We start from the raw sequence: 23,346 nt of genomic DNA, 5'->3' as shown, positions 1-23,346 counted from the left end.
GAGAGCACAGCCAATGAGACAGTTAGCATTTCCGGCATGCCGGGAATGTAACTGTCTTTGGAAACTATTAAATCATTGGGTTTACTTCCGCTTTAACTGAAGCATAGTGAACTATTGTGAATGAACAGGAAGCTTCTCAGCACAGAGCACTTCCCATTCGTTCACTACCCAGTGCAGCTGAGGTTGCAGAGAAAGGGAATGGGGAGACTCTGTTCTCAGTCCCTTTCCCTCTGTTTAGACCCTTGATATTTCACCAAAGACCCCCTACAAGGCTCCTAAAAAATAAAAAAGAATAATAATATTGTAAAAAATAATGAAACAAAATTGTAAAAACATTTTTTTTTAAATAAAAACTAGTGACACCATCCACTGCCTTACTGACACCAATCTCTGCTCTGCTGACACTGTGCACTGCTCTGCTGATATACATGCATGTGTGTTTGTGCTCTGGGGTGCAAACCCTAATGGGATAGGCTGTGCACACCAATGATCATCATGACAGGCTGGGGGTGAGTACAGGCTCTGAGGGCCAGGAGTGTACACAGACTTCACTCTGTCCCGTCTGTACTGTCTTCCTCTGTTTCAGTATCTTCCCTGATAAGTGTTCCCTGTCAGCTTTAGCCACCCCTTCCAGCTCAGTTCACACTGGTGCGATGCGGGAACCACAGCGATTCCTGTGCAGGTTCCCGTATCGAATCTGAGTCGCAGGCAGTTCACACTGCTCTCTGCGAACCGCTGAGGGTGTCCATAGAAAGTTAATGACACCCCCAAATCGGTTTGCAGAGCGTAGAGCAAACTGTGGAATCGTATGGCATCAGATTGCATGGATCTGAACCAGCGCCGTGCCAAGGTCATCTAGTGCCCAGGGCAAACATGCCAAATTGTTTCCACAAAAATCCCCTGGCCCCCAAAAAATTGCGCCTTAATCTGCATGCTTAGCTCATATCCTCTCATTCCATATATGCTACCAACACAATTTCTCCTCTGAGTACAAATACTATCCCCCCCTCCCCACTCCAAATCTCCCCACCAAGCACAAATTCCCCCTCCCAAACCCCCACCCTAGCACAAATCCCCCCCCCCCCCAAAAAAGAAAATGTGTTCTCCTAGCACAGATCCCCCGATCATCCCAACTAGCACAAATTCCCCTCCCCAAAACTTTTCCCCTCTTAGCACAAATCCCCCCTGCCACCATATTACCTTTTCTTGCACAGACCCCCTCCCCCCCCAAATCCCCCATCCTAGCACAAATCCTATTTTTCCATCTCTCCTCTCAACACAATTCCCCCCCCAAATCACCATTTCTAGCACACTTCCCCAAGTTTCCCCACCTAGAACAATTCTTACCTTCTGCTGCCCCTTCCCAACACAATCCTCTCCCCCAATCTCCTTGTGGTGCCCCCCGATCCTCACATGATTCCACAGTGCCCAGGGCAGCCATCCCTCCTGCCCACCCCTTGTCCAGGCCCTGCTTGCACAGACCCCCCCCCCAAACCCCCCATCCAAGCACAAATTCTCTTTACCATCTCTCCTCTAAACACAATCCCCCCCCCCCCCCCCAAATCACCATTTCTAGCACACTTCCCCAAGTTTCCCCACCTAGAACAATTCTTACCTTCTGCTGCCCCTCCCCCCAAATCCCCTTCCCAACACAATCCTCTCCCCCAATCTTCTTGTGGTGCCCCCCGATCCTCACATGATTTCACAGTGCCCAGGGCAGCCACCCCTCCTGCCCACCCCTTGTCCAGGCCCTGCTTGCACAGACCCCCCCGCCCCCCAAATCCCCCATCCTAGCACAAATCCTCTTTTCCCATCTCTCCTCTCAACACAATTCCCCCCCCCCCCAAATCCCCTTCCCAACACAATCCTCTCCCCCAATCTCCTTGTGGTGCCCCCCGATCCTCACATGATTCCACAGTGCCCAGGCCAGCCACCCCTCCTGCCCACCCCTTGTCCAGGCCCTGCTTGCACAGACCCCCCCGCCCCCCCAAATCCCCCATTCTAGCACAAATCCTCTTTTCCCATCTCTCCTCTCATCACAACCCCCCCCCCCCCCCCCCCCCAAATCACCATTTCTAGCACACTTCCCCAAGTTTCCCCTCCTAGAACAATTCTTACCTTCTCCTGCCCCTCCTCCCAAATTCCCCCTCCCAACACAATCCTCTCCCCCCAATCTCCTTGTGGTGCCCCCCGATCCTCACACGATTCCACAGTGCCCAGGGCAGCCACACCTTGTCCCAGCCCTGGTCTGAACACCCATGCGATCCGATTCCAGTGCAAACCATAAAAAAGGGTCCTGAACCACTTTGGCGCGAATGCGATGTGGTTTCAGCCATACAAACTGTATAGCTGAATTCGCATCGCACAGACATTGTATGTGATGTGCACAGGAATGCGTTGCGAATCACATGCGATGTTTGCAATCGCATAAGTGTGAACCAACCCAGCCTCCTAGTACATTCATTTGTATTTCACCTGACACACATCTGACCTGTGCTATGTCTTCATTGTGTCTCCATTAGCTGCAGGTATAGCGGGCACTGTGCTACAAGGGCCAATTCACACTATATACGGGCGCATGGTAAAACCGCATGGTAAAATGTATGTCACCGCAGGGACACACAGGAAACAATTGGGCCAGATTCTCAAACGCGTTACGACGGCGCAAAGCCATTTGCGCCGTCGTAAGTCCTAATCTGGCCCGACCTATCTATGCTACTGATTCTTAGAATCAGTTACGCATAGATATCCCTTAGATCTGACAAGCGTAAGGCTCTTACGATGTCAGATCTTAAATGCAATTTCTTTTCCCGCCGCTAGGTGTCGCCTCGTCGTTTTCCCCGTCGCTTATGTAAATTAGCAATTTACGACGATTCCCGAACGTACGCGCGGACGACGCAGAGAATTTACGACGTTTACGTAAGCGTAAACTTGCCCCTGCTAATATGAGGGGCAAGTTTACGTAGATCCGTCGTATGCCATGTTAAGTATGGCGTCGGGTCAGCGTCGGCTTTTTCAGTCGTTTACGTCGTTTTCGTAAGTCGTCCGCGAATATGACTTTACGTCAATGACGCTCACGTCGGCGTCATTGACGTTTTCCGTCGTGAACTGGGGCATGCGCACTGGGCGATTTTTCCGCCCGGCGAATGCGCAGTTCAAACGGCGCGGGGGCGCACTTAATTTAAATACAAGCCGCCCCCTTTGAATTACGCGGCCTTACGCCGGGCCAATTACACTACGCCGACGCAAATTACGGAGCAAGTGCTTGGAGAATACGGCACTTTCTCCAGTAAGTTGCGGCGGCGTAGTGTAAATGGCTTACGCTACGCCGCCGCAGATTCTACAAGAATCTGGCCCAATTGTTTCCTATGTGTCCCATTCACACTGCAACACAGCCTAGCGCTGTAGTAAAATGCAGACATGCTGCATTTTTTTGCAGCACACCAGCCTGAATCGCACTGCAATGTTGCAGTGAATGAAGTGAACGTTTTGTACACAAATAAAGCTTGTACAAAACAAAACAAAAAGAAGGGAGCCATGTTATGTGCAGAATCGTGCACCACACTGCCCCCTAACGCAGCTGGCAATGTATTGCAGTGTGAATTGGCCCTAATGGTTAATACTCCTGTCCAGTATACAGTATGTGAAGTCTCAAGGCTTTCATTGTTATTTACAGAAATTATTGTTAAGGGATAATAAAGGGTCAATTCACTAGGAGATAAATACGCACACATGTTTGATTTAAAATAACTCATGCGATTTATCTCAAAAGTAGTCTATGAACTAAAAAAACATTTACCGGTATTTACCAAATTAAATATTTTTTGTGATATTTAGAACCTAAAGTGATTCTAAAGTTTGTCATTTAAAAAAATAGCAACAAACATGTTCTACGTACCTGATCTGTGTAATGGTTTTGCACAGAGCATCCCCGATCCTCTTGTTTTTGGGTCCCCCACCGCCAGTCCTGGCTCCTTCCCCCTGCCTCTTGCTATGGAGGCACTCGAGCAGGCTCACTCCTGAGCCGTGCTCCTGTGAATGGACATTGTCACCGCACGGCACGACCCCCACTCTCACTCTCCATTGGCTCACTGGTTGTGATTGAGCCAATGAGGAGAGTGAGACCCTGGCTCTTTGGCACATCGCTGGATTGAGATGGAGTTCGGGTAAGTATAGGGAGGGGGAGGGAGTGTGTTCTCGGGGGAACTGCATCAAGAAGTTTTTTTTTCCTTAAAATGTTACTAAACCCAAGACCCTGCATACACTATACAGTATCTGGTCTGGTCACAGTACACAGAACATGGAAATGCAATTATTTTAGTAAATAAGTAAATAGTAAATATAAACTGCTAAATACCTTTTCTCATCACAATAATATAGCCATCTTGTGACTTATATCAGTGCCTGGTTAAAGCTTGTAAGAGGAGTTTTCATTCTTTTCTGACTGACCTATGACACTGCAGGACCCCTAATCCTCTGTCTGGCTAGTGCTGATTGGCCCTGTGCTAATCACATGCACTCTCCCAAGGAAAAAAAAAAATCTCTCTAGCAATACACACCAAACTGAGCATGTGTGCATGTCCCCTAGCCTGTTTTATCAGCAGATAGATTAGGGACTGTGGAAGAAAGGGAGAATGTGTGCATAGAGAATCAAACAGCCTTTATACACAATGCAGAGGATTAGCACCTTAGGTTCCAGTGAGTATAACAAGCACACTCTAATGCATTAAGGTAAAAAGAAAAAAAAATCTGCTTTTAGGAACACTTTAAAGCGGGAGTTCACCCATTTCTAAAAAATTTCCCCTTTTCCCCTTAGATTCCTGCTCGTTTGGTCTAGGGGAATCGGCTATTTGTATTAAAATATGATCCGTACTTACCCGTTTTCGAGATGCATCTTCTTCCGTCGCTTCCGGGTATGGGTCTTCGGGAGCGGGCGTTCCTTCTTGATTGACAGTCTTCCGAGAGGCTTCCGACGGTCGCATCCATCGCGTCACTCGTAGCCGAAAGAAGCCTCACGTCGGTGCGGCTCTATACTGCGCCTGCGCACCGACGTTCGGCTTCTTTCGGAAAATCGTGACGCGATGGATGCGACCATCGGAAGCCTCTCGGAAGACTGTCAATCAAGAAGGAACGCCCATTCCCGCAGCCCATACCCGGAAGCGGCGAAGAGGATGCATCTCGTAAACGGGTAAGTACTGCACATATTTTAAAACAACTAGCCGATTCCCCTAGTAAAAACGAGCAGGAATCTAAGGGGGAAAAGTGCCCTCTAAGGGTGAACCACCGCTTTAAATTTATCTTTGTTTTTGGCAATTATATATATTTTTTTCATGCTAAAACTACACTATAGGAAGATAGTTGTAAATAAATGCACACATAAATATTATGAATGTGTGAAAACTTTCTGGCATGCTTTCATTCACAGAATGATCTCCTTCTGGTGAAATGTTAAAATTTACTGTATTTTGATACCTGAGCTCAGGGCCAAACATTTCCACATACACATGATACATTGTATACTAATTTACTGGCCAGTGCAAAGATCCCCTCATTTTGTACTTAGCTACAATACCGTTATAAATAACGAATGTGTGTGTTTTTTAGGCCCCTTTCAGACTGGCCGATTCCACCAGTGGATCTGCTCAGCAGGGGATCTCTCCCCTGATCCCTGCTGAGCAGGTGGACGATAGGTCTGTGTCCACTCCACTGTCCACCCACTATGCTCTATGGGCTGACGAATGGACCGTCTATCCGTTTCCATCTGACTGTTGTTGGATCCGTTCCCCCGGATCCCTATCTGTCTGTTTTTAGTGGATCGAATGTTTCGGCGGGTGTCAGCAGACATATGTCCGCCTACATCCGCCGCTCCATAGAGCGCAATGGATTGTTTTTCCATTATGACAGCGCTGAAAGCTGAAAATTGGCCTGGGCAGGGAGAGGTGAAAGTGCCCGGTACTGAAGTAGTTAAAGAAGTGAATGTAAAGGTAAAATAACAAACATGATTATACTTACCTGTTCTGTGCAATGGAATTGCACACTGTGGCCACGAACCACCTCTTTTCGGGTCCCCTGCTGACTGTCTTGGCCCCGCCCCCGCAACTCATCCCTGGCTTTGATTGACAGCACTGGGAGCCAATGGCTCCTGGTGCCCCAGCAAAGCTAATGAGAAGTGAGGGGAGACCAGAGCTGCAGATTAGGGCCCATTGGGGGTGATGGGGGATGCTGACACCTAAGACATTTTGTACCTTAATGCAGGGAAGGTAATAATTGTTTGGGCTTTACACCCACTTTAAATGGGTATATGCACTGTACACTGAAAAGGTACTCCATGCTGATGCATAGGTACTCCATGCTGATGCATATCACAACATGGAGCCTGAGGTGTATAATAAAGTTCTTGTAATTCTAAATTTTTTCCATTCCATTCATCTTAACAGCACTTTGCTTGCTTTGAAAAACACATATAAGCACATTTTCAATGCTGTACTTATTAATGTTCGCTGCTTTATACATTGAGCCCTATGTTACACTTAAAGCGGAGGTCCACCCTAAAAAAAAAAAAAAAAGCCAAAAATGCTACAAAAAATTTGAAAAAAAAATATATATATATATATATATATATATTATTTTTTTATACTTACCAGAAGTGGCTGTTACTAGGCAGAACTCCTAATCTGCCACTTCCTTGTCCACGGTGGTTTTCTTTCTTCTCCTCGTCGCGCTGCCCCCTGGGAAATGGGGAGCGGTGTCTTCTGGGACCTTGTGTGTGTCCCAGGAGACATCCGCCCATTCACATAGTGCAGCGCGGTTTGCGCATGCGCAGTAGGGAATCGGACAGGGAAGCCTGCAGCACTTCACTTCCTGATTCCCTCACCGAGGATGGCGGCGGGGCAGCCGAGACCCGAGCGGTTGCTCGGCTTCGGCTGCCGACATCGCGGGCACCCTGGACAGGTAAGTGTTCTTACCTAGGAAAGCTAATACAGAACAAAGCCATGTTTTCAATAAACAAAATTGCACAATTTTAATGTACAGTAAGTCTTAGCATTCAGATTTTTAAAACCCCGTTTCTGACAGGTTGACTTTAGGACGCTTTTCAACCTGGGGCGCCTTTCAGGTGTTTTAGCACTAAAAAATAGTGCCTGTAAAGTGCCTAAAAAAGCACCTCTCCTGCTTTCACACCGGGGCGGTGTGCTTGCAGGATGGGAAAACAAGTCCTGCAAGCAGCATTTTTGGAGCGGTGCGGGAGCGGTGTATTCACCACTCCTAAACCATCCCTGCCATTGAAATCAATGGGCAGCGCTGCCGAAGTGGACTGCAAAGCGCTTTGGCAGTGGCGCTTTGCGGGCGCGTTTAACCCTTTATTCGGTCGCTAGTGGGGATTAAAAGCACCCTGCTAGCGGCCGAAAAGCATGGCTATAATACCCCGCCCCAGTGTGAGAGTAGCCTTTTGCCTCGTACACACCTTGCCCGGCCAAACTCACATCGGAGTTCCAATGGAATTCCATCCGAGTAAAAGAGAACATGTTCTCCATCTAAACTCTGATGGAATTCCTCGGAATATCCAATGAAAAAACTCAGATGGGGCATACACAGGATCGGAAATTCCGATCGTGTGTAAGGGGCATAACAGTCAGTGTTATTATGCTGCGTTGTGGTCATACACCCGCATTCGGGGCTGTGCACCCACATGGATGCCACGTCCTATGTCCCAATTGACAGTAATGGGACTGCCTGTATGGGGATGCAGGGAACAGCTGTACATCCCCATGCTGGTAAACACACGCAGCTCTCTACGGGCGTACAGTTATGTACGCCACGTGTGAACGAGGCCTTCATTGCAAAAAAAATAATATTTTTTTGATCTGTCAGATAACATCATCTATTTCATATTACAGTTTAATTTTAATCGATGAAGTGGATATTTAAAGGGGTGTTCCAGCCTTTTTTTAAGTTTATTAAAAGTCAGCAGCTACAAAAAGTGTAGCTGCTGGCTTTTAATAAACAGACACTTACCTGCTCCACGGTTCCAGCGACGCGCCGGCCGGGGCTCCGCTCCTCGCCCCCCCTCGGCGTCTTCATTCCTAGTGTGGGCACCCGGCAGTGACAGCTTTCGGCTTCACGGCCGGGCACCCACTGCGCATGCGCGAGCGGCACTGCGCATGCACGAGCGGAGCGGCGCCGTCCGATTGGACAGGCGCTCGCCTACAGGGAGGGGCTGCAATAAGGCGATTAAGCTAATCGCCTTACCAGCCCCTCGGCGGAAGGAGGAAGTGGGACAGGAAGTCCCACTCCTCCTGACCCCCCCACTACCCCCCCAAAAAAATTACATGCCAAATGTGGCATGTAAGGGGGGAAGGAGTGGATTAAGCGGAAGTTCCATTTTTAGGTGGAACTCCGCTTTAAACCTTATGTTACATTTTTGTCTGTAAACAATGGAGACTTGTATTATCCTATACACATAAAAACACCATTCAGTTCAACAAAAAAATTAAACTGTAAAAGCTTTCATTCTACCAATCCAGAGCTTTTTTGAACAAAGGCAAAAAACTGACATTTCGTTATAAGGTCACAAGCAGATTAAAAAGCTGTATTGCGAAATGCGATGTCTGCTAAAGATAGCTCATTGCATGAAACGCATATAGACACCTATCGGTGGAAGAGAATGTCTTGTTCCAACTGAGTAATAAATTATCATAAATACACACTAATGCAGAATTCTGTTAAAGTACAACTATAGGCAATACTTAAAATTTTGTGTTATAACCACTGTCAGATTTTTTTTTTTTTTTTTCACCATCTGTGTCCCATTGTGAAGATTTCCTTTCACTGCCTGTCCCATAGCCAAACAGAAGTCAGAGGAAATCCCTGCAAATTAGTAGAATCCCTTGGGGATCCCCCATGTCACCAGAACTAGTGTCCCCATTGGAAGATTTCCCCTCTCTTACTTTTCTGGGGACAACCCAAAATGTGGTATTTTCTTTTACTTTCTCTTTTTAAAGATAATGGAGGGTGTGAATCTCCCTAATACGGCCACCGACCACAATAAAAACTGCCAGGGGTTCTAATCCCCCACCCCCCACACACACACTCTCTATCCAAAACTAAAAAAAAAAGTTTTGCCTTTAGTTATACTTTAACCCCTTGGTACCCTTTAAGGCAGGGGTGACCAACCAGTGGCCTGGGAACCACATGTGGCCTGCGGAGCCCTCTGATGTGGCCCGTGACCTCCTGCTCTGGGATGGAATAGAATAAAATAGGTCAGTTTATTACTAAAATCGCAGGGATATATGGACATATATGTTCTGCAGTGGTTACTGGGCTGCTTTAAAACTGACCCACTGATGCAGAGCAGTGCACCTGCGGGTTACCTGCACTGAGCCATAGACTTCTGTTAATACCTGCGAGTTTGGTGAGTTTTCTGAAAGTGCACCAAACATGCAGAATATAATAGAAGTCTATTGCAAAGTGCAGGAAAGCCAAAAGGTACACCTCGTTGCAGGTAAACTGCAGCGCATCAGTGTGAAAGAAGCCTTGGGCCCCTTTCACTCGGTCAGTTCGACCCAATTGGACCCTCCATTCACCTTGAAGAAGTGGCAGATATAAACCAACTTGTGTCCTTCCTCCAATTTGATCCACTAAAAAAAAACAAGGGGGGAGTATAGTGTGTCCGTATCCACTCTGCATATGCAGAGCAGACACAGACCTGCCATCCGCTTGCTCTGCTCATTGTGGCCCGCGACCGGTTACCAAGTCGCTTAACCACTTGACCACTGAGCACTTAAACCCCCTTCCTAACCAGATACATTTTCAGCTTTCGGTGCTCTCACAATTACTCAGTCATACAACATTGTACACATATGAAATTTTTGTCCTTTTTTTCACACAAATAGAGCTTTCTTTTGGTGGTATTTGATCACCTCTGGGTTTTTTGATTTTTGGCGCTATAAAAGAAAAAGACTGAAAATTCTGTAAAAAAAAAAAAAATCGAATTTCTGTCACATTAGCAGGTTATTTCTCACACACAGCATATGCATACCACAGGTTACACCCCAAAACACATTTTGCTATTCCTCCCGAGTATGGCGATACCACATGTGTGAGACTTTTACACAGCGTGGCCACATACAGAGGCCCAACATGCAGGGAGCACCATCAGGCGTTCTGGAGCACCCAGACCAATTCTGACATTTCTCTCCCACATGTAAAAATCATCATTTATTTGCTAGAAAATTACATAGAATCCCAAAACATTATATATGCTTTTTTAGCATTGACCCTAGAAAATTCAATGGCGGTCTTTGCAACTTTTTATCGCGCACAGTATTTTCGCAACAATTTTTTGAACGCGTGTTTAGAAAAATGAAAAAACAGTAAAGATAGCCCAATGTTTTTGCATAATATGAAAGATGAAGTTACGGCGAGTACATAGATACCAAACATGTCATCCTTCAAAATTGCACACGCTCGTGGAATGGCGCCAAAATTCACTACTTAAAAATCCCCATAGGCGACGCTTTAATTATTTTTATTGGTTACATGTTTTTAGTTACAGAGGGGATCTATGGCCAAAATTATTGCTCTCACTCTAACGTTCGCAGCGTTACCTCACATGTGTAGCTTGAACACCGTTTTCATATGGCGGTGGAAATTACGTATGCGTTCGCTTCTGCATGCGAGCACACGGAGACAGGGGCACTTTAAAAAAAGAAAAAAAATCCTGTATTGTTCATTTCACTTTATTTATTTTAGTTTGACACTTTTTTCCCCAAAAATAAATGTTTTGATCACTTTTATTCCTATTATAAGGAATGTAAACATCCCTTGTAATAGGAATATGGCATGACAGGTCCTCTTTACAGTGAGATGTGAGGTCAATAAGACCCCACATCTCACCTCTAGGCTGGGAAGACTGAAAAAAAATAAAAAAATTATCCTGGCTTCGATCGTAGTGGTGAGTCGGTAGAAGCACTGGAGGGTGGGACGGACGTATTGCGGAGTATTGCAGAGTATTGGGGTATTGCAGGGTATTGCAGAGTATTGGGGAATTGCAGAGTATTGCGCAGGGTATTGCAGAGTATTGCGCAGGGTATTGCAGAGTATTGCGCAGGGTATTGCAGAGTATTGCGCAGAGTATTGCGCAGAGTATTGCAGAGTATTGTGCAGGGAATTGCAGAGTATTGCGCAGGTAATTGCAGAGTATTGCACAGGGAATTGCAGGGTACTGCAGAGTATTGCGCAGGGTATTGTAGAGTAATGGGCAGGGATCGATGGCTGGATCAGTGACTGGATCCAGCCCTCAGTGCTGCAGCTGCCTCCGCTCTCCACCCTCTCCTCTCACACTGTACCGATCGGTACAGAGAGGGGAGGGAGGAACCAGCGTCATCACATGACAACGGTTTGCTTACAAGTGATCGCTCCGTCATTTGATGGAGCGATCACGTGGTAAACGGCCGCTATCAGCAGCAATTTACCGCGATCCGTGATGCGCCGGGTCTTCCAGGGGGCGCGCGGGAGCAAGATTCTGGGAGGACGTCCTCCCAGAACAACTCGACCGCGCTGTAGATGTGTTTTGTCTATAGCGCGGTCGGAAAGAGGTTAAGTGGCCCTCACACTTCAAAAGGTTGGGCACCCCTGCTTTAAGGGGTTTTATATGTCAGAAGGGAGGGCGTGGTTTCTAATCATGTGACCGTTGTGATTGGCTGCGGTCACATGATCAGATACCCTGCCCTGCCTTCTCACATAATCGGAAAGCTCCCGATCGCTAGTATGCATCAGGAACTTTCCAGCAACGTGGAGCAAGCTGGGAGCACGCTCTCAGTGCAGTAAATTGTCTTAACCGGGCTGCATTTATGGGGCCGCAAGGCATTAAGGCCCACCCGGCGGGCGACTACATATATGCGTTCAATCGGCGTCTAGGGGTTAAGCATTATGTTCATCTATACAGTGTTTCCTCCAAAATAAGACCTACCATGAAAATAAGACCTAGAGTTTTTTCCCATGAGGGCTGCAATATAAGCCCTACCCTGAAAATAAGCCCTAGTTTAAAATGCTTGTAAAATCCTATAATCCACTCTATTACAGTAGTATATAATGTACAATGTGTGTGTTTCTGTAATATAATTGCGGAGAAGAGAGGTCTGGCGGGTCACAGAAGTGCAGAGCGGCGCTAAAATGAAGGTATTTGGCACAATTATATTACAGAAACACACACATTGTACATTATATACTACTGTAATAGAGTGGATTATAGGATTTTACAAGCATTTTAACTGGGGATTCCTGTCAGGCAGGGAGGGAGAGGGGGAGAGAAGACAGCACATTATATGGTAAAACCTTCCCCCGAAAATAAGCCCTACTGTGTCTTTTGTTGCCAAAATTAATATAAGACCCGGGCTTATTTTCAGGGGAAACACGGTACACTACATATACCATAATCATAATCTAGTTGAAAAACAACAATCCGTATATGAAAAACCAGACTGATTATAGGGTCCCATGCCTTTAACCTACCTGTCCCCATAAATGTCCATACTCCACCTATGTCCTCTATGCTGTGTACCTGGAAAACACTGATTCCCTAAGGCTATATTAATCCATCTAGAATAGTTTTAACTGTGTCTACTGAAACATGTTGACCTGTTCCTGAAGCCGTGTGTCCTAAATACTGCTATATACCTACAAACCCGGACTGTTCATGAGGTTCCCATGCCTCTCTAACCTACCTGTTCCCATACATGTCCATGTTCCATCCATGTCTTCTATGCTGTGTGGATTCCTTTGTTGTCGGAAAATTTGAGAACCAGCTCTCAAGTTTTTGTTGTCGGAAATTCCGACAGCAAATGTCTGATGGAGCATACACACGGTCGGAATTTCCGATAACAAGCTCCCATCGAATCGAACATTTGTTGTCAGAAATTCTGACCGTGTGAGTTTTTTAAATTTTTTTTGTAATGCACTGAGTTTAGAAATCGTTTGAGGCATTATGCAACAGGTAATGGATGATTACATACAGTATATTCCATAGCACTTGTTTGTAAACGGTACTTCTTCTTATCATGTTTGAACTTTATATTTCTGTTTACAGTGAAATATCATAAAATATATTATGTCAAGGCTCATATGCATATTGCACTTTATACCTTTGAATGAGATATGATATCATTTATCAGGGTAAGGTTCATGTTTCTTATTGTGGTTCAAGGTAATATAAAGTGGAACAGATTCATCAAGTATGCACTGAAATTGATTTATTTATTAATTATTCTAGTTATTTATGCATTTATTCATAATTTGCCCTTTATAGGGCGCTGCACTTTATATATAGAATTGTCATAATCGTTGGGTGTTTTAGGTAGGAAGCAGCTATGGAATTATTTAATTATTCATTTATCTATTTATATGCCGCAGAGCGCAGGTGTATATATTACCGGTAATTTACTGTATTTTGGCAATTAGTGATTCTTCTCAAAACACCTTTTTCAGATTCAATTAACTAAAAACCACCTCTGAAAACAAAATTTTACCCAAATTTTTCATGTATTTTATAAAACAAGGACAACCCAAGAGGCTTCAATGTTAGTCAAGAAAGGGCCTTCATGCAACACTGGGACCCCAAAGCAGACAACTGTTGCAAATAACGCTCTAGTCCTGATTATTTACTAACCTTTGATCATTCTCGGGTAGAATTTGTGGCACATCCCAGGAGTGTCTCTTCCACATGGGAACTCTTTTCTTTCTTCCCCTCAATAACTGATTGGTATGGTCCACCATCAAAGCCTTCAGAACCTCAGTGATGCACAGCAATGTCTCCCCATGTAACTGGCCTGTTGAGAACTACCGTCAATCCCTTAAATCTCACTTCTGAAATCTAGTTTCACTCTGGCCTTCCACCGCAGATAACCTAAACCACATCTTGTTTGTGCTATTCGTATACATCTCACTTCTGTCTCTACCACCTAGTTTTGCAGTGTTCTAACTTCTAAAGTGGTTGAAGGTTTATTTCTTCCTCCGAGTCGGTTCCTCCAGTTAGCACTGTGATGTAGCTCTTTTGAAACCACTTTTTGCCAGTTTTGTGTTTTGTTACAGCTATATCCTTCTTGGGGCCCACCCTCCTGATTGCTCTGTCCTGTTTCCCTTTTTCTTCACAGCTGTGCCCTCTACTCCTTGCAACATCAAACCTTTTCCTCTCCGCTCGCGTCCATCCTCTTTGCGGCTCTGTCTTCTTTTCCTTGTTGCTCTATCTTTTCCTCCATGCAGCGCCGTCCACTTCACTTTGCCCTTTGCTGGCTGCCCTGGGGCCGAAGCATGTGTCTTCCCCCACTCTGCTCACGACTCGCTTTTCTTGTACAAATGGTATTTTTGTAGATCCTTCCTGTTTTTATATACTTCCTTCTTGAATTTGTCTTGTTTCTGACTGTTGCTCCTCCAGTGCACAGGGTGATGCAAAGAGAGAGATAGGAGGCTTGCAGGATGACAGGATGTTGGTGTCATAACTGAATTCAGCACCGGGACAAGGAGACAGCAAACGCTGAAGTGTAAACCTTAAAGTGACACTAAACTCTTGTTGAAAAAATATATATATTCAAGTATGTAATATATTTAAGTATGTATGTTAAACTAAAAAAACTTCTACTGCTCTCGGCCACTTCCAAATCTCAAAATGAATTTTTTGCTGTTGTGATCTGACTTCCTGTGAGAGGGTGGCTTCATTCATTCTCCATGGTCCCCACTGTATGTAGGAACATAGCCGCCCTTTGTTGTTTGCCTCTAAGGTGGACTAAGGAGTATAGAATTTGTAGTATGTATAGAGAAGTGTACATAATTTCTACTAACGTACACTGCTTGTCCCAAACTAATGGAAGTGAGGAAGGGTGGGGTGGGGGGGAGAGGTTCAGGAGCTCACGGAGGATGCTACAAGGAAGCCAAAAAACACATTAACAAACAATTCCATGAAAAATAGGTAACCTGACCATTACGTAGCAGATGTGTATGGAATTTATTTGGAGAATAAGGTCACTTTATAGCACTATTAAACCATCAAATGTAATATATTGCAAATTAGGTGTGATGGCTGCATTTGTTTTTATTTTTTAGACTTTTTTTTTACATAAAGGGGTTGTAAAGGAAATATTTTTTTCCCTAAATAGCTTCCTTTACCTTAGTGCAGTCCTCCTTCACTTACCTCATCCTTCGATTTTGCTTTTAAATGTCCTTATTTCTTCTGAGAAATCCTCACTTCCTGTTCTTCTGTCTGTAACTCCATAAAGTAATGCAAGGCTTTCCCCCTGGTGTGGAGAAAGCCTCTTGAGGGGGGAGGGGGCGAGCAGGCAAGTCAGGACACTCTCTACTTTGCAGATAGAGAAAGGAGCTGTGTGTCAGTGGGCGTCCTGACACTCCTGCTCGCCCCCTCCCCCCTCAAGAGGCTTTCTACACACCAGGGAGAAAGTGGCGCATTACTGTGTGTAGTTACAGACAGAAGAACAGGAAGTGAGGATTTCTCAGAAGAAATAAGGACATTTAAAAGAAAAATCGAAGGATGAGGTAAGTGAAGGAGGACTGCACTAAGGTAAAGGAAGCTACTTAGGGGGAAAAAATGTACCTTTACAACCCCTTTAAGGCTACTTTCACACTGAGGCACTTTTTAGGCACTATTTAGGCGCTGTAAAGTGCCTCTCCTGTCACTCCAGTGTGAAAGCCCGAGCATCATCTTTAAGGCACTTCAGGGGCGATGCGCCCCTGCCCATTAAAATCAATGGGCAGCCCCAGCAAATCACCACCCTAGCCGCACTTTGTGGGCCCTTTTAACCCTTTTTTTCGGCTGATAGCGGCCGAAAAGCACTGCTAAAATGGCAGTAAATCGGCTTAAAGCATCCCCACAGCATGATGCTGCCACCACCATGTTTCACAGTGGGGATAGTATGTCTCGGGTGATGTGCGGTGTTAGTTTTCAACCACACATAGCATTTTGCTTTTAGGCTAAAAGGTAAAATTTTGGTCTCATCTGACCAGAGCAATTTCTTCCACATGTTTGCTGTGTCCCCTACATGGCTTCTCACAAACTGAAATGGGACCTCTTATGGCTTTCTTTCAACAATGGCTTTCTTCTTACCACTCCATTAAGGTCAGATTTGTGGAGAGCACGACTAATAGTTGTCCTGTGGACAGATTCTCTCACCTGAGCTGTGGATCTCTGCAGCTCCTCCAGAGTTATCATGGGCCTCTTGGCTGCTTCTCTGATTAATACTCTGCTTGCCCGGCCTCTCAGTTTAGGTGGACGGCCATGTCTTGGTAGGTTTGCAGGTGTGCCATACTCTTTCCATTTTCGGATTATGTATTGAACAGAGCTCCGTGAGATGTTGAAAGCTTGGGAGATTTCTTTTTATAACCTAACCCTGCTTTAACCACTTCCATACCAGGCACTTACGCACCTTCCTGCCCAAGCCAATTTTCAGCTTTCAGCGCTGTCGCAATTTGAATGACAATTGCGCGGTCATGCTACACTGTACCTAAACTATTTTTTTTATAATTTTGTTCCCACAAATAGAGCTTTCTTTTGGTGGTATTTGATCACCTCTGCGTTTTTATTTTTTGCGCAACAACTAAAAAAAGACCAAAAATTTAGAAACAAATTAATTTTTTATTTTTTTCTGTAATTTTTTTTTTTGTAAATAAGTAAGTTTTCTTATTCAATTACGGGCACTGATATGGTGGCACTGATGGGCACCGATGAGGTGGCACTGATGGGCACCGATGAGGCGGCACTGATGGGCACCGATGAGGCGGCACTGATAGGCGGCGCTGGTATGCGGCACGGATAGGCACTCATAGGCGGCACTGATGGGCACTCATAGGCGGCACTGATGGGCACTCATGGGCGGCACTGATGGGTACTTATGGGTGGCACAGATGGGCACTAGGTGGGCACTGGGCATGGATGGGCACTGAGAGGTGGCACTGATGGACAATGAGGGGTGGCACTGATGGACAATGAGGGGTGGCATTGATGGTATTGCTGGGCACCACTTATTTATTTACACATTTTTGACAGTGCCCATGTTGCCAGTCAGTGCCCATTTGTGGGCACTGATTGGCATCTATTGTAATTTTTTTTTTACATGTGGATGGTCATGGGGGATGTACCTGGCCATCCACATGTTTCCCCCTTCCCTGGTGGTCCTGGTGGCTTCCCTGGTGGTCCAGTGTGGGCATTCGAGGGGGTGGCTGCGCTGATAAACAATCAGTGCGAACCCCCCCTGTCAGGAGAGCTGCCGATCGGCTCTCCTCTACTCGCGTCTGTCAGACGCGAGTGAGGAAGAGCCGATCAACGGCTCTTCCTGTTTACATCGTGATCAGCCGTGATTGGACACGGCTGATCACGTGGTAAAGAGCCTCCGCCGGAGGCTCTTTACCAAGATCGGAGATGCAGGGTGTCAGACTGACACCCCGCATCACTGATCGCCGCGCTGTGCGCCCCCAGGGGCGCGCGCCGGCATGTTATCCTGCAGGACGTCAATAGACGTCCAGTCAGGATTTCAGAACCACTTTCAGCAGCTGCAGTATTTGTAGCTGCTGGCTTTTAATTTTTTTTTTTTTTAGGCGGACCTCCGCTTTAAAGTGGAGGTTCACCCTATAAAAAATTTCTAACACTGCATCCAGCCCAGTTGTGCATAGAAATTGACACTGACTTTTTTTTTCTTCCGTAGATAGCGTTTAGCCGTGGAATTCACCGCGGCTTCCGGGTAGGGAATCCCGTGGGAGTGGGCGTTCCTATCGACATGCCAATCGCGCCGTCGTTTAGCATGTCAATCAATTGGCATGTCGATAGGAACGCCCACTCCCGCAGGATTCCCTACACGGAAGCCGCGGTGAATTCCACGGCTAAACGCTATCTACGGAAGAAAAAAAAAGTCAGTGTCAATTTCTATGCACAACTGGGCTGGATGCAGTGTTAGAAATTTTTTATAGGGTGAACCTCCACTTTAAAGCGGAGGTCCGCCAAAAAAAAAAAAAAATTAAAAGCCAGCAGCTACAAATACTGCAGCTGCTGATTTTTAATAAATGGACACTTACCTGTCCAGGGTGCCCGCAATGTCGGCAGCCGAAGCCGATCAATCGATCGGCTCTTCGCTGCCCCCGCTGCCACCCTCGTTAGGGAATCAGGGAGTAAAGCGTTGCGGCTTCAGTTCCCTACTGCGCATGCGTGAGTCGTGCTGCGCGTCCTCACTGGTGCCTTCTGGGATGTCTTCTGGGACCTGTGTGTTTCCCAGAAGACATCGAGGGGGGGAAGTGACGTGACGTAGATTCTGCGGGGGTCTTTGCCCGGACGTGGGTGCAAATACATGTATTATACAGGTATCTGCACCCCCCTCCCATCTAAAAGGTGCCAAATGTGACACCGGAGGGGGAGAGGGTTCTGAAAAGCGGAGGTTCCATTTTTGTGTGGACCTCCGCTTTAAATCCTCTAGTATTCCTTGTCACATATCCTCCTCTTGCAGCTACTGCAAAGTTATTACTGAATTAAATCTGTGCCTGCTTCCTCTGACTAATAAGATTGGACTTATTGAGTTATTCATCGATCATAAGAAATAAAAACCAAACACCAACCACTAGTAGAGCTTTTACTGTACACTTACCAGCATTCTTCTTCTTTTTTCTTTCTCTAGAACATACATGAGCACAGATCACCAAAAATTTGTTATGTTAGCTAAGCCTAGCTGGGATTTTGATATCTTCACAAGGGCTCCTCCAGCTTCCTCTGCCCCAAGTGTGGAGCCTCTGCACAGAAGTCTCATCCTGCAGGACTGGACCCAAGAGCTCTGCACTCTGCTGGCTACTTATGGGCTCTCCCTCAAATTTCTGGGCACACCTCCATCAGGATTCTTTGGAGTTCCATAAATATTCAGTCTGCCTGTTCTGCTCTCCTTCCTACTCTGCTTCCAGAACACTCTAGAAGACAAGGGGGAGTAGCAGAACCGCAGCCTGCGAAACACTGAACAGTCCTAAGCAATCAACCCCTGCTCCACCGATTACAGAGGAACTAAGCTAAATTTACTTAGCAGCCTACTGAAAACTAAGAGGGTGCTACACCTTCTCACTAAGGAGAACTTGGGCCAACTTAGAATGCATTCTGACCTTGTCTCTTTGTTGGATAAATCCTGCCACTGTCTTATTGCCAACTTTGCCACCATCCTCAAAATTCCACCTGATAACAATCATTTTTTTTGCATAGATCAATGAACAATCTGCTCCAGTGTAGCCTTCAAACATATGAGAAAAAACAAAGTACCCAGTTCCTTTACAGAAAGCCTCCTCTGGAGCCTTTTTTCTCTTCATTAATTGGGTACACAATGTGCTCTTTTTCCCCCGTTGATATTTAAATGACAAGTCAGCCACACAGCTTTGAGAGTTTATATTTAGCTGCCTGATAAACATAATTCATTAGCACGATCCCTTTGAGAGCAAGAAGGAAGAAATTCGACTGATTAGTGGCAGGTAGAAATTCAGGCTTGGAGGAAGTAGGTAGGAATAGCTGCTGGGGAATTGATAAAAGGGAACTGGCAAGAAAAAGGAGAGCGAAGGGCAGCTTGACAAGAAACACTTGAATTTCGAGACTTGAGAAACACAACTTTTGTGTACAGTCCCTCAAGGTCTTAAAGTGAAAATGTAACCAGGTTACTCATCGCAAAGTAACAGAGTTGCTGTACAGTAGGATCCATAAAATACAAGCTCCTACATTCACTACACCCCCTTTCAATTGCCAAATTCAGCATTGGTGTGAAGGCAAGGGTTAGTACCCCTTTTGGAGAAACGTTGTCTTGGCGTGGGTACAGTGTGAGGGGCTAGTCTCTACCTTTATAATCGGGGGCCAGAAGAACTTTAGTGCAGAGGTTGTTGGGAAACGGTTGCCTACAGAATACCATTATGTAAGGTTCAGCCCAAGGAAGTTTGCCCTTAGTGTAGGCCCTGTATAGTAGGGTTACCATGGTATCCCTTTAAACCCGAACACATATGAATTACACAGGTTCTGAGGCTAATTTAATGCAGATAAGGCACCAAGTGAGTTTAATGACCACCTTAATCAGCCACAGAACCTGTGTAATTATTATGTGTTTGGTTTTAAAAGGATGATGTCGCAACCCTATATAGAACCCATCTAAGGGAACCCACAGTGAGAGAACTGGAAGCACTGATTGACATCGCTGTGTTACCCTAGGTTCACACTCGTACCTGTTTGTGGCCTGTGTTTGCCCGTGCCTGCATTTCCCGCCCAAAATTATGCTTGCACCTTTAGTGCTTTTGCACTATGCAATTTGTGTGCGGTTCCCACACATGCTGTGGGTTGAGATGCATGGGGATGCCAATAAGAATGAATGGCAGCCCCAAGTGTCACTAAAGAGCATAACGTTTTGGCTGTGGGTGGTTATTCCAGCAACAACCCTGCACAGTGTTAACCTAGCCTTAAAGTTGAATTTGAGATGTACAGTGTTGCTGATATCAAGTGCAAAGAGGCAGAAGTGTGTAGGCAGGTGCAGTCTGTGCTTCCCTCTGTAGGTGGTGCCTGACTCGAGCTGCAATACAGAAGGGAAGGAAGTTTGAGAAGAACTCAATTCCTCTATGACTTACTGGGTCATCAGCAGAGCAGCTGTCTGATTAAATGCTGGTGCCCTGTGTGACCCCCCACAGCCATCTTGGTTGAGGGCAGTGCTTATTTAAGTCACGTCCCCCCTTGACTTGGTCTGTGAGTGGTTTGCGCAAGGACAGGTTCCCCATCTGCCAGACAGAATCTAGTGTTAGGGATAGGTTCCAGAGGAGTAGAGATAGTTCCAGGGAAATTGTGTGCAAAATTGTACACAAAGACGTGCAAGAAGATGTGTACTTGCTTATAGGAATTCTCGAGTGACAGCTAGAGGTTCCTTAACTCGCACACATGCGCATAGAAATTTGAGATGTGCTCATGTGCATTAGCGTGAACGTGCGTGAGTAGTTGGCGCCCTCTTGCCTATTTAAGCTGGCTCCATAGACCAGAAGATTGCTGACTAGTCATCAGCTTCTACTGTCTGTGATCTGATCCTGTGCTTGTTCCTGGGTATACCTGGCCAGTTTGACTCTGCTCGTTCCTGATACCTGATTGGTGACCTGGCTTGTGACCCAACTGTCATGAAGATCCTGCCAGAAACAGGCGCCTCAGACTCTCCAGTTCCCGATCGCGGGTGCAACCGCACATGCGTGTGCACGTGCACCTCTGTTGGCGCCTGTTGGCGCTCTGTTGGCGCCTTAACATTGGCTGCGCCTCCTAATAGCAGGAGTAACCTTTACGCCGAAAAAGCCTAATGTAAACAACAAAAAAAAAAAATTGCGCCGGGCGTACGTACGTTTGTGAAAACAATGGAAGCGCCCCTAGCGGCCAGCATAAGAATGCACACAATTATACGCCGCCGCATTCAAGTTACGTCGGCGGAGGAAGCCTATTTTTTCCGACGTATCTGCCTTGGAGAATCGGCGTAAAGATACGCCGGCGCAGATTTGAAATTACGGCGGCGTATCTGGAGATACGCCGCCGTAACTGCTACCTGAATCTAGCCCAACGTTTTTTTCATGCTGAAAAATTATCGTGTGTACGCGACATAACACTTGAGAGGCTGTGAGGTGGGCGGCAACAGTCAGAGAGTCGCTGATTGTTGCCATTACTAGTAAAGAAAAAAATATGTCCCCGGATCTCATTTTAAAAATCTGGTCACCTTACCTAACAGGCCATATTTTCAGGTTTTTCTTTATCTTGCACAGGTGCTTTAAATCAGAATCAATGGCTTGGTATTTTGGACAGCTATTTTATCTGAGAGAAATTCCCAAAACATTGCTGTTGGGGGTTGAGAACCACTGTCTTAGACCACATGGGTCAAACCCCCCAAGGCTTGCAGGCCGAATCTGGCCCAGTAGGCCATATTATGTGGCCCTTGCACCTCTCCTGCAGCTGCGGCACCCCCCTTGTCTCCGCCCCCACCTTGTATCAGTAGTCGGCAGCAGAGAGGAGGATAGAAATCCTCCATCAGATCCTGTGCTTCTCCATGCAGCTGCAGCACCCCCTTTTCTCTGTCTCCCCTGCCTGGTCTCAGCATTTAGCAAACTCCGGCAGCTGACTCCAGCCTTCCTCTAGTCCTCCTCCAGACTCTGCACTCTGCTTCTCAGCTCTGCCCCCCCAGCTTCTTCCAGGCAGCAGCACAAGGTAAGGTGGGTGCACTGTGATTTAAAGGGATGGTAGAGAACTCATGACTTCTAATTGAGGGGGGGGGGGCTCTTGACATCTCATGTAAAGGGGAGTGGAGTGTTCTAGACATCTAACCTTAGATACAATCACCCCTTTGAAGGCAACCAAATTGCTGATACTGCCCAAGATGAAAGTGAGTTTGACACGCTTATCTTAGATTGTTTAAAGCGCCCCTTTCTCATTGAAATACAAATATTTCCTTTCTGTAAGAGCACACAGGCTCTTTTCATTACCTGGAGTGACAGCGAGTTGGGTTCAGCCATGATGAATCATCACTCACAGAGGACAGAAGAACCCAGTTATCAAGTAGCTACTCCAGGACATGGCAGCACAGCAATCCCAGGACATGATGAAGTCACAGGACATGGGTGGATAAGAGAAAACTTTGTACAATCCTGTTCAATAAACAACCAAAATGTTTTACAGCAGGCCCATTGTTTTTTTTCATTTCAGATCTGCTTTAACCACTTCATTACTGGGCACTTAAACCCCCTTCGTGTCCAGACCGATTTTCAGCTTTCAGCGCTGACGCATTTTGAATGACAATTGCGCGGTCATACAACACTGTACCCAAATTATATTTTTATCATTTTTTTCCCACAAATAGAGTTTTCTTTTGGTGGTATTTGATCATCTCTGCGATTTTTATTTTCTGCGCTATAAACAAAAAAAGACAGAAAATTTGAAAAAAAAACACAATATTTTTTACTTTTTGTTATAATAATATCCCAATTTAAAAAAAGAAAAAAATAATAAATTTTCCTCGGTTTAGGGTGATACGTATTCTTCTACATATTTTTGTAAAAAAAAATCCGCAACAAGCGTATTTGATTGGTTTGAGCAAAAGTTATAGCACCTACAAAATAGGGGATAGATTTATGATTTATTTTTTTATTTTTTACTAGTAATGGCGGCGATCTGTGATTTTTTTTTTTTTTTTTGTCAGGCCTGCGATATTGCGACGGACATATCGGACACTTTTGACACAAATCTGGGACCATTCAAATTTATACAGCAATCAGTGCTATAAAAATGCACTAATTACTGTATAAATGTGACTGGCAGGGAAGGGGTTAACCACT

At 45.7% G+C, this 23,346-nt stretch overlaps 1 protein-coding gene across 3 annotated transcripts in view; it reads right to left on the bottom strand.

The window, feature by feature from the left end:
• The window catches only part of LOC120917125 (diacylglycerol kinase zeta-like), a 274,751-nt gene that overhangs the window by 237,007 nt on the left and 14,398 nt on the right, over positions 1-23,346 (bottom strand). Inside the window, exon 1 of one of the 3 annotated variants that reach the window (XM_040328183.1) lies at positions 13,664-14,473. The exons of the other annotated variants lie outside the window; for them this stretch is intronic. Within the exon in view, the coding sequence (XP_040184117.1) occupies positions 13,664-13,770 (107 nt within the window). The 5' untranslated portion in view covers positions 13,771-14,473. Of the gene's footprint in view, positions 1-13,663; positions 14,474-23,346 lie in introns of those variants that run through there. 3 annotated transcript variants of the gene reach the window in all.

The sequence above is a fragment of the Rana temporaria genome, chromosome 11 (genome assembly GCF_905171775.1).
Source record: "Rana temporaria chromosome 11, aRanTem1.1, whole genome shotgun sequence".
In the NCBI taxonomy this organism is placed as follows: domain Eukaryota; kingdom Metazoa; phylum Chordata; class Amphibia; order Anura; family Ranidae; genus Rana; species Rana temporaria.
The sequence above is the reverse complement of the archived record's forward strand: the minus strand, read 5'-3'. Positions and strand labels throughout refer to the sequence as shown.